This window comes from Eublepharis macularius, chromosome 9 (genome assembly GCF_028583425.1).
Source record: "Eublepharis macularius isolate TG4126 chromosome 9, MPM_Emac_v1.0, whole genome shotgun sequence".
Lineage (NCBI taxonomy): Eukaryota > Metazoa > Chordata > Lepidosauria > Squamata > Eublepharidae > Eublepharis > Eublepharis macularius.
Window position 1 is genome coordinate 69592405 of NC_072798.1, and position 11820 is coordinate 69604224.

Sequence of the window (11820 nt, forward strand, 5' to 3'; positions counted from 1 at the left end):
AGCCAAGTCAATGGATTTTTATACAGATTTTATTATATATAAAATCAATGCTAGCTCATGACCCATGCTTATCACAGGGTGACACTTTAGTCCACTGGCTTCTCAGTTACCCCCTCTTACCCTTCCTAACTAGTTGGCTAGCCATTCTTCCTCCCTCTTTCAGCTATCATTGAAAAATTGCAGGTGGATTCCACTATCTTCAGAAAGGAAGGGGTGGAGCATTCCAAAGTAGGCCAAGTTCCTCTCCAAGTATGACCAAGGAGGAGAAGAGGAAGAAACAAAGAGGAGACAAGAACAGGTGCCTGGAAGCAGCCAGAATGGGAGACTTCTTTTAGCTTGGCTGCTCCCAGCTGTTATAATAATAACAATAACAACAACAACGTTCAATTTATGTACCGCCCTTCAGGACAACTTAATGCCCACCCAGAGCATTACAAAGTTATTATTATCCCCACAACAAACACTCTGTGAGGTGGGTGGGGCTGAGAGAGCTCCAGAGAGCTGTGACTAGCCCAAGGTCACCCAGCTGGCTTCAGGTGGAGGAGTGGGGAATCAAACCCGGCTCTCCAGATTAGAGTCCCGCGCTCTTAATCACTACACCAAACTGGTTGTTCTGTTTCCCTCCCCTGTAGTCAGGCAGTCTGCTTTTGCGTGATCAATTCCACGTTGACATTGGGGCATTAGCAAATGAATGAAGGGACTGTTGCTGACTGCCATGACAGTAAATTGATATTATTATTCTCATACTTTGGGAATGGAGGACAGTTAAGGCTGGAAGAGTACAAGGGCATTTGAGTAGCTTTGTGGCAGTACTGAGATCTAAGGCTTCTCTGTAAAATTGTAGGTCTAGAAACTTGGGGGAAAAGAGATCCTCGTAACTGTATTGGGAATGTCTTGGTTGTAAAAACTGATTGTGAGCCTTGGAGATATTCAGGAGACACTGCGCTTGCTTATTTGCCAGGGGTTTTGAGGCAACTTTTAAAGGCTGGGGAGGAAGAGATTTTATCTTAGTTTTAGTTTGGAAAATTTGTAATCATTTTGTAAGCCACCTGGAACTATGTGGAAAGACAGGGTATAAATGCTTTAATAAATAAATGAATCATGGTATTCATTTTTTAAAAACAAATGAATAAAATAAACACAAACTACTGCAATGCCACAGTTGCATAAGAAATATTAGCATTATCTTGGCTGTACATGGACACTTGTAGCAATTGCCCCAGTCATTGAAATTACAGGACCTGTAGAGGCTGTACCTGTTTGTAATTCAGAATCACACTAGCATTTCCTCAACATGATTCTGGAGTGGCTAAGGAGAGGCCATATTGGCTTACATACAGTGGAAGTTGTCTGTGTGAACCAGCCCTCAATGATTAAGATCTGGAGGAGGGATGGAAGTAACTTACGTTTCTTGCTGATATTATCTCTCTTAGGAGGCTAAAAGCAGATGATATAAGGTACCACTCTGGCCACCTCCTTACCAGTCCTCTGTACCAACTCATACTGGCTTACTTTCACACTTAATCTAGAGACACTGAGAATAGAACTGTGTGTTATGTGTAATTCTGTTAGCCTGTAGACAGACCATTTTTCTTTCACCAAATGCAGTTATAGGGACTGCAGTTGCAAGATGGCACAAGGGAAGATGGCATCCTTTCCCCGGTGCTGTTTGCTTGCCAAAATCCTCCAACACTGTCCAACTGCTGAATAAAACCTACCAAATGCCGGTATGTTTCTCATAGTGGACGGGTAAAAGTTGCTTAAGAACTGACTTTTTTGGTGGGAAAATAGCATGGTAGGAAGGACAATAAAGCTCTTCTCTCATTCACGCCTGTCTTTATTTTAAAATGGCAGTCATAGTGGGTACACTTTTGGTGAAAGAAAAATAAGTTTGTTAAAAGGACTGTGGAACTGATACAATTACTTCCACGCTGAAAAGCAGGCAAAGGAATTGGATTTATTCTGTCATCCCTCCTCTGAGGGATCACAACAATCTTTTCAGACTTACACAGCCAAATACTGTATTCTGTGTATGGAAATATGATACAAGCATTCATTAACTTTTGCTGATTTGTTTTGCAGTCGTTCACAGAAAAGAATGCAGATGGTTTCAAATATCTCCTTTTTTGCTATGTTCGTCATGTATTTCTTGACAGCCATTTTTGGCTATTTGACATTTTATGGTACGTAACCAATTTTCACCAGCGTATATGAAATTTTAGGGTTTTATTGTGGTTTCTAAACAAGAAAATTAAAAACAGAGGGATTTTGGTGTGAGGGTGGTTGTTTAAAATTCCCACAATGGTATATCGATATAGAATTCCCATCTGCCTTATGATTTTTGTTAAATGGACAGAGTATTTCCATCTCTCTTTCTGCCTCTATCTCTCTCTGTCTCATACACCATCCATAGAAAGTAATATCCAAAGGCCAACCTTTGCATTCAATCTCACCCAGCTCTTTTACATACTATATCACCCCCTCTCCCACATGGCTTTTCTTCGTGCAGGAGCCATGATTTTCAGCATAGGCTTTTTGAGGGGTCTTTTCTCTTTCACTAGCAGAAAAGCTGACTGGATCCCACTGTAGGAGATCCTGAGGTTATCTGAGCATGGTGTTTTCCTTATCCTTGATAGTGTACTTGATGTGTCTAAATGTGTGAACAAACAAGTGGGGAGGAAGTATATGCTCTAGAAGACTACCCCAGTCACAGCATACACTGCTAGGAAGGCTTCTATGAATGTTATCTAGGGAAGGTTTCTGTGTGCTTGCTTGTGAGATTCTGTGACACCCACCCTAAGAACTGACTCACCCATGTCAGGCAAAGTATATTAAAACCAGAAGTCCACAGTATCTGCTGAAAGATAGTTCATGAAGGACATCTCCCAGGTAGTGCCTGCTTGAAGCCCATTCAAGGCCCTGTGATGCCTTTGGGCCTGACAATATTTTTCAGGTGGCAAGTTTGGTAACAAGGATATCAGAGATGGGGAAGCAATAGTACAGGCCCATAGATGATTATGTGACATTAACAGGAGTGGCCCAGTCTTCACCTCTCTCCAAAGTTGTATTCATACTGCACAGCAACGGTGGGCAACAAAGTCTTCAGCATTAGTACAGATCTGTGTCTCTGCCATAACGTTTATGTATTGATTGATTCATTCGTTTGTATCCTCCACTTCCTCCAAGGAACTCAGAACAGCATGCTCTAGGGGAACTCTCATCCAGGTGCTGTTGGGATGGCCATTTTTGAAAAGGCCTCTTGCGGAAGAGGAAAGGGTAACCAGAACTTTATGGTTCAAGAATAGATTTTTCCCCCTTCTTACTATTTGGGTTTCATTGTTTAGAATAAATGACCTTCTTATAATTTAGAATATAATCAGGAAAATATATGTTATGCTGTGTGATTTTAAATTATTAAAGAATCCAAAATGATAATCGCTTTATAGATTTATTTTTTAAATGTCAGTATTCCTATACTGTTTGTCGGTGACCCGTTGGGTTTAATTGGAACGGATGCTCTTATTTGGAATTTCGTTCCCGATTCTGAGCCAAACAGATAAGCAGTTCATTCCTAGACAGGTTTCCTCAGAAGTAAGCACCACTAAATTCAGTGAGACTTGGTTCCAACTAACAGTGCAATCCTCAGCAGTGTTATACTCTTCTAAGTTCATTGAAGTCAATGGGATTAGAAGAATGTAACTCTGCTTAGGGGCTAACACTGGTCAAGCACATCACATTTTCCCCTTGAATATGAAGGGTCACTAGAGCCAGGTTTAAAATGTTGTTTTTGACCCACCTTCTTTCATCACCAACTCTAAGTGATTTAATCCCTTGTTGTATGCGATGTTGCTTGCTCAGTGGCAATGTCCATAAATTTAGCCTAGCAGCTGGAGCAACTCTCTGTTTGTCTTCCCTGCAGAAAATGTGCAGTCGGATCTGCTCCACAAGTACCAGAGCAAAGATGACATCCTCGTCCTGACAGTCCGCGTGGCTGTCATCGTTGCAGTCATCCTCACAGTCCCAGTATTGTTTTTCACTGTAAGTTGGAGTCTCTTTTCCATTTGGAAACTGAAAATATATTTCCAGTTCCTAGGTTCCAATACCAACGGTCTATTTACTTACGAGCTGTGGCAGTCATATTTGTCACATAATGTCTCCAACATAAAATTCCAGATTTGTCCATTATAGTAAATCATGCTTATCTACATATACTCCCTCCCCCAAAGTACATATTATTGTTATAGCAGTGCTTAAATTTGCAGGAGTGGGGGGGCTCAAGTCCACAAAATAACAGAAAAGATTAAAATATCCAATATGAACTTGAAGTGCTCAACTATGTCAAACTACTGGTACAGCAGACATAATTTTTGTTCAGACATCATGTATAACTGCTATTCAGGAATCTGGGTTAAAAGTTAACGTTTGTTACTCGTGTGAATACAGGCATGAGCCTGGTTAAGCAGACTTAATCCTTTCTCCATCACTAAGTCTAAGCCAATGTTCAGTTGAGGTTTTGAATCCTGGTTAGTGGGGAGGGGGAATAACTCCAGTCAAATTGTATGCCTATATTTATATGGCACAGGTAAACGGGATTTTCCAGCAAGAAAGAAGAGAAGCATGAGGTTTATGAACCTGGTGACATGATGACAAATTATGGTTTGCCATTGCATGAACAAGTATGGAGAGGGTCTTTGGAATCTTGCACTCTCTCCTTCCCTCATGGTCCAAGGATCTCCCTTGTGTGTTCGCATAATTAATCTGTACATTGAATTAAGCCACTCACCCCTAATAGTGATTCTCCAGAAGGTGTTCAGAGAGCCAGCCATTGGTTTCCTTAGTCTTTTGACCAAGAGACTGTTCTCCTCCTCTTAGACTGATGCCTGTCCATTGCTCTTTCCCCCAACTGCAGATCAAGTTGTGGATGAGCTCAGCAAGAACGAAGTCTTGAGGAGCAAGAGCAACAGCTATATGGAGTTTCCTCCATCACACTGTTGAGCTCCCAACTTTTTACGTTTCCTTATTAAGGCTATGGTACTGAGGGAAATACTCTTAAATCCTCATCCAGGCCTATTGAGTACAAAAATTCTGGGTTGGAATGGAGGTGAACAACAGTGAGTTCCTCAGATGAAATGCTGGAACTACAGTGCCATCCTAAGGAGAACTACACCCAACCCATTAATTTTAATGGACTAGGAAGGGTGTAAGTCTGCTTGGGATGGCATTGTATGCTTCTATGCATTCTTAGCTAATTACACTCATCAGAGGCCTCATTTCAAGCTGCTGTATGGGTTGGAATCAAACAGAAAAGTTGCATATTTGGGTGCAGGAAAGTCACCCCCCCCCTTCCTGTTTGATTCATCATAGAGATTCTGACTTGCTAAGCTCTTTGAAAGAAAGGATGAATTTTAGCCTAGTGGGAGTAATTAATTCAGACAGTAGAGCAAACAATAATAATAAAATGCCTGCAGCTGAAGTAAAAAGCATCTGGAGGAAATGCAGAGCGGGGGGGGGGGGTGGAGGGTTTGCAAGGGTACGGCAGGACAAAAAGAAAAAGAAAAAAGGTGGCTGCTCATACAGATTTCACCTGACAGCAATTTATTTTTTTCTTTCTTTTACAGGTTCGCTCCTCTTTATTTGAGCTAGCTAGAAAAACCAAATTTCACTTATGCCGTCACATTGTGGTCACTTTGGTCCTCCTGGTGATCATCAACCTGTTAGTTATTTTCATACCCTCCATGAAGGATATTTTTGGAGTTGTAGGTACAGTATTCTAATTACATTTGATTAAGAAGCATCTTCTCTTGTGATCATGCTTGAATTGTCAGTGTTAACTCCTGAATTTGGTCTACGCAGGGGTAACTTCTGCCAATATGCTGATTTTTATTCTTCCATCATCACTGTATTTAAAAATCACACACCAGGACGGATCAAAACTGACTCAGAGGATTTGGGTAAGTTTTATCACAAATCAAAGGAATTTTTTGGCTCAGTAATCCTTCCTGGACAAATAGTGCAATCCTAAAGAGCCAGTGTGCTTGCAAGGGAGTAACCATGCATAGGCTTGCACTGTTTAAAAATCTGGGAGCTCCCAAAGTGTAACAAAGGCTACACACAGATTTTCACCCTTTGAAGAACTCTGTTTGTTTGTGTTGAACTGTTTCCAACTCGGCCTTCCTTAAGTAATATTAAAACCATCAAACAGCAACAGTGCAAACACCCGTTGTTCCATGTGTGTTTTGATACACAGATGGAACTGCTATGGCAGCACAGGGGCTTCCTTATTTGTTCCTTGGAAGGCAAGGGGGCACATCCATGCATAAAAGAGAATGTGCACCCTAGTATCTGTGCACTGCTATAGCTGATATCACTGATATCAGAGGGTGCTTATACTACCACTTACTTCAGTTGCAGGAAGTATCCTCCGCTCACGTCATGTAGTTTGGAAAACTGATGGCTGGTCATGAGAAGCTTTATTGGTTGATCAGAAATGGAAATAAGATTGGCTAAGGCTGCATTCAGACATCATGGACACTTGTCTAGATTCAAGAGAAGACCTAGGAACTGCTTTTAGAGTCTTGATAGTTGTTTCCTTAAGCCAGTTGCTTGGGATTTATGTTTGCAAGTATCTTCAGCTAAAGAGTGTATTTGATAGGCAAGGCAGCCAGTCACTCAGTCTGGCTCTAAGGGCTTTCCATCTGGCCCTCAGCAAAATTTCTGTTCCTGAAGAACCTCTTTATGATTCCATTCCCCCCACCACCCAATAAGCCAAGGGCTCTTGGTCCCAGTCCTTCCTGTTGGCAGTCCAGAAGGATGCCACGATCAATGGTACTGAAAGCCCCTGAGAAGTCCAGGAGCATCAAGAGTCATACTCCCTCTGCCCATCTACTGGTGCAGGTCAGCCACCCCGGGTGACCAAGGATGTTTCAGTCCCATGAGCAGACCTAAGATCAGACTGGAAAAGAGAGAAGGATATAGGAGGGAAAGTGAAATGTGATTAGAGACTTTAAAAAAAATTAATGTGGGAATTCAGAGAACCAGTTACACAGATTGTTATAATCAGGGGTTATTTTGTAGAAAAAGAGCTGGAGGAACTCATTAGCATAACTCATTAGCATATGCCATGTCCCTTGCCATCACCGGAAGTGTGTCATTAGCATAACTGATTTGCATATGACACGCCTCCTGACATCACCTATCCTGGCTGTTTTGGACCCAATCCTGGCCATTCAGGGCCAAAATTGGGCCCAAAATGGCAAAAGGGCTGAAAATGGCTGAAAAGGGGCTCAAAATGGTCAGGATCAGACTGCTGCTGCTGAGTGAGAGAGTGATCCACCACCTGTCAGAGGCCCAATCTAGGCCATTTCGGCCCCAATCCAGGCTGAAACGGGCCCAAAATGGCCAAGAGTCAGGTGGGCGGGGCCACCTGACATGTGACCTCTGTGGGGAACTACCAGAACTGTGTTCCTGTGCATTCCCCCTCAAAATGAGCCCTGGTTATAATCAGGGCTCATTTTGAGGGAGAACGCACAGGAACACAGTTCCAGTAGTTCTCCAAAGAGGTCATATGTCAGGTGGCCCCGCCCACCTGATTTTCAGCCATTTTGGGCCCATTGTGGCCTGGATTGGGGCCGAAACAGCCAGGATAGGTGATGTCAAGGGGTGTGGCATATGCTAATGAGTTATGCTAATGAGTGCCTGCAGCTCTTTTTCTATGACACGGCCCCTGGTTATAATAATAATTCAATTGCGGATTTAATCAAAAGCAGAAAAGCCCTGGTGGAATGGGTGGGGAGAGTGCCCACTGCCAGGGGGCTAGGGCAGGAAAAGTATGAGAAATCGGACATGGGGAAGCCCCGTTGCTGCTGTGTTGTATTGGAAGCTGCAGCAGCTACCGAGAAACCACCCCACTTGTCCCTGTGTGTAAATCACTGGAGTCTCTATTGTTCAGTTCAAAATACAGCTCACCTTTAAGAACTAGTTGCCAACTAAGGTTTTGAAATGTAATATGAGATGCAACTCTCCTTAAATAACTGACAAACTTTGTTAGTGAATAATGCAGCGGTTGGGGTTTTTTCCTTTGTGTCTTTGTGTTGAGTGTTGAGACCCATTATTGATGGATTAATCTCTTTGAGGAAGTGAATTCTATCAGCTTTAAGTCTTTCCCCATTTTGGTTGCAGGCGTCTCTCTTTTTGGCACTGGGAATCTTGTTTTCATTGGTGAGCATCCCTCTAGTCATCTACGACTGGGTGCACTCGGAAGGCCACTGAGGTCAGTGGGACATTGAGAAGAACCCATCTCCGTTTTGCTACTCACCAAAATCACCATTTGGTCAGCGTGTCCCATTCTTCATGAGTTTCACACATTTAATCCAAGTAACAAAATACCCATTGGATGTATTTTGCTGCGGAAGACAGTGATTTTACTTTTTAAAAAAGTGTTATTTTCCACATCCCTACAAGCTATTACATCAGTATTAAGTTTATGATGATGGTCTGAATTGACCACTGGCTGTAGATATTCTGTATGTGGTAACTGACACTAAAATAACTGAAGGATAGTCTGTTCTTGGGTAAGATACTTGCAAGTTAATATACCAATTGCTCTTTAGTATTTACTCAAAAAGAAGGTAACCCCAAATGTAAGATGACTCCCCTTAAAAATATTACTTTTTTTTTTACTGGGCATAACTGTAGCTTGTATATGAATGTAAAGCAACCCTCTCTCTTTTTAAGGGCATACCTGGAAAGAAGCCTTGCATTGGAGTAAATACCGTAAGACGGGTTAACCAACCTTGATCATACTTATCTCTCCTTCTCAAGAGATAATTTTGCATCTACTTGGCTGTGCTGATGTGTCAGTGTGACTAACACACAGCCTAGGCCTGACTCACAGAATACAATCCCAAGCAGAGTTCCAGCCTTCTAAGCCAACTGACTTCAGTGGACTTAGAAGGGTCTAACTTCACTGCAGATCTGTGAGTTCTTTGGAATCGGTAAACAAAACTCATACAAGATTCAGCCTCAGTAGCTGTCTACATCAGAATTTGTATTTATTTATTTCATTTGGTCCCCTTGTTTCTCCCCAGCGGGGGCCCAAGGTGGTTTACATAATTTCCCTCTCCCCTATTTTCTCTTCATGACAACCCTGTGAGGTAGGTTAGGCTGGCCTTGTATGACTGGCCCAAGGTCACCCAGCAAGCTTTCATGGCAGACTGGGGATTTGAACTTGGTTCTCCCAGTTCCTACACTTTTACACACTGGCTGCAATTCTCTTTGTAAATTCAATGTTATGTTGTCATAACTCCTGGCAGTTTCATACATATACTTTTAAAATTAGATTGACCCTGAGGAATTGAAAGGAAGTGAAAGGGTAGATTCCTTGCAATTACGCAATTGTGATCCCCCAACCTGTAGCTGCAGAGTTGATGACAGCATTGGAAGGCCTCAGCCTGCTAAGCAGTTGGAAGAACATACTAGGAAAGATGATTGCCTAGACATTAGTCACCACAGTGAAAAAGCAGAATGCCATCCCCATCACAAATGATTACAGAACTGTACAAGCACAGAAGAAATGTGGTACTTGTCTCAGCCAGAAAAGAAGACCAGGGTAGTTCTGAAGATACTTTCTGCTTGTTTCACACCTCCCCCCCTCCCAGAGCTGTGCAGAAACTCTTGAAAATCAGCCTCAGGCCTGTCTGAAAAGCGGAGCCTGCCTGTTTCCTCAGGAAGGTGCAGTTTGTTAGGTCAGTCTTAGAAGATACGAAGCAACCTTGCAGAAGTAACAAAGAGAGGTATCATAGATACCATTCCCTTGATGCCATTTCCAAAACATATAAGCATTTTTATGCTGAAATTATTGTCCATTTGTGTTTGTGACGTTTGTGTAAACCATGTAACCCTGCTGTTGTGAAATATAGTGCACAAGCTTCATAGAGTTTTAAAATTCACTAGTCTATGCCTCATTTTGTGCCTGAGAGTAGGGGCAAGGAGAAAGAAACCTTGCAAGACAAGAGAACATAGAACTCTCAGGAAGGGAGAAGGGCTACAGTGGAGGAAAACAACTAAGTTTCATGATGGGTTATAGCTCTGAACTAAGACCTAAACAAGGAGTCACTTACCAGATGGTGATTTAGCACAGTTTGCCTATCACTGCATGGTAAGCATGTTGTCTGTGTCATCTTGGTAGGGAGAATAGTGCCATCCATCAAATACAGACATGGATTAGGATGTGTGCTAACTTCCCCCCTCTGTCAGCTTCCATTTTGATGCTAGACCCATTGGAACCTAGATGACTACATGAGATTGTCCTTGAAGAAAGTCCAGAAACATCAAGTGGTACAGGATATCATTATCCAGATATTGATTGGATAATGTGAATGTAAATACCAATATATCTAAATTTTATGTCCTAATAACCACAGGAAGTGTCTTCTTCCCACCTCCCTCAGGAACTGAGGTCTACAGATAAAGACCTGTTCTAGGCTCTGTCCATTCTGGATCCTAAGCTATCTTCTGTAGAGGACCTCAGGATGAAATTCACTGATAACATTATCTGTACATTCTGTCATTTTCAGCGGCTGGTGGAGATGTTTTTACTTCACCAAACCTGGGGATGGGGTCTTGGGTAGACATTTTAAAGGCGAGCCTTGTGCTGCCACTTTTGTTTAAGCTTAATTCTACAGAAAGATTGCTATGGGTTTTTTATTTGTGGATAACAGTTTTAAATGCCTTGAAAAAATTTTCAAAGCTAAAAATGATATACATAAATATAATAATTAAATGGGGAGAGAATTTAGAATGGGACCATTTTCATTGGCCAGGAAGCAAGTAGCTCCAACACAAGAGTCCAGGCTGAGTTATAAGAGTATCTCAATACCTTGACTCAGGGCTTTTTTTCTGGGAAAAGAGGTGGTGGAACTCGGTGGGTTGCCCTCGGAGAAAATGGTCACATGGCTGGTGGCCCTGCCCCCTGATCTCCAGACAGAGCGGAGTTTAGATTGTCCTGCATGCCGCTTGGCAATCTAAACTCCCCTTTGTCTGGAGATCGGGATGGGGCCACCAGCCATGTGACCATTTTCAAGAGGTTCTGGAACTCCATTCCACCGTGTTCCAGCTGAAAAAAAGCCCTGCGTTGACCAGGAGCACGGCAATGCATATGGAGCTTGTTTCTATATCTAGTTGGTGTTGCAGCGCTGTAGTCATTGTTTCTTTAGACTCCCCATCATCATTTATTTATTTAGTACATTTTTATCCCACCATTCCTCCAAGGATCTTGGGACAGTATACATCAGTCTCCTCTCCTTCATTTTAAGCTCACAACAACTCTGTGACATCGGTTAGGCTGAGAAAGGCTCACCCAGTAAACTTCCATGACAGAGAGGAGATTTGAACCTGTATCTCTGAGGTCCTAATCGACCACTACACCTTGCATTTCCAACACAGAAATATATTGAACTCTCTGATTTTGTTTACAGTCTAGTGTATTATCCCTTTTCATTACATATCCTTGAAGTCCCTTGTATGATGTTGATGTCTGTTTCCATTGCAGTGTCCTCCATCTTACTTTATATATAAGAGATAAACTCTTTATAGATTTTCAAGCTTAATTTCTAGGGAATCGCATCCAGCATCCCATACTCCACAAAAGTATCCTTGAAGGGAAACACTGAGGCTCCAAGATAAAAGAAACCCAAGTCCAGTCTTGATGTGTGAAGCAGATAAATTAGTGCCAAGATGACAGCTGTAAATACAAGTTTTCATTTGATCTAGTGTTGTGGACATCTCCTAAGAGGATCTCTACCTCAAACCTTTGAATGACAA

General features: G+C 42.2%; 1 protein-coding gene across 1 annotated transcript in view; it reads left to right on the forward strand.

Annotated features, from left to right (window-relative positions):
* Positions 1-10875, forward strand: part of SLC38A1 (solute carrier family 38 member 1) — a 61153-nt gene extending 50278 nt beyond the window's left edge. Inside the window, exons 12-16 of the mRNA XM_054989205.1 lie at positions 2083-2183; positions 3920-4038; positions 5619-5760; positions 5854-5951; positions 8179-10875. Coding sequence (XP_054845180.1) covers positions 2083-2183; positions 3920-4038; positions 5619-5760; positions 5854-5951; positions 8179-8268 — 550 coding nt within the window. The 3' untranslated portion in view covers positions 8269-10875. The remainder of the gene's footprint in view (positions 1-2082; positions 2184-3919; positions 4039-5618; positions 5761-5853; positions 5952-8178) is intronic.
* Positions 10876-11820: the final 945 nt, after the last annotated feature.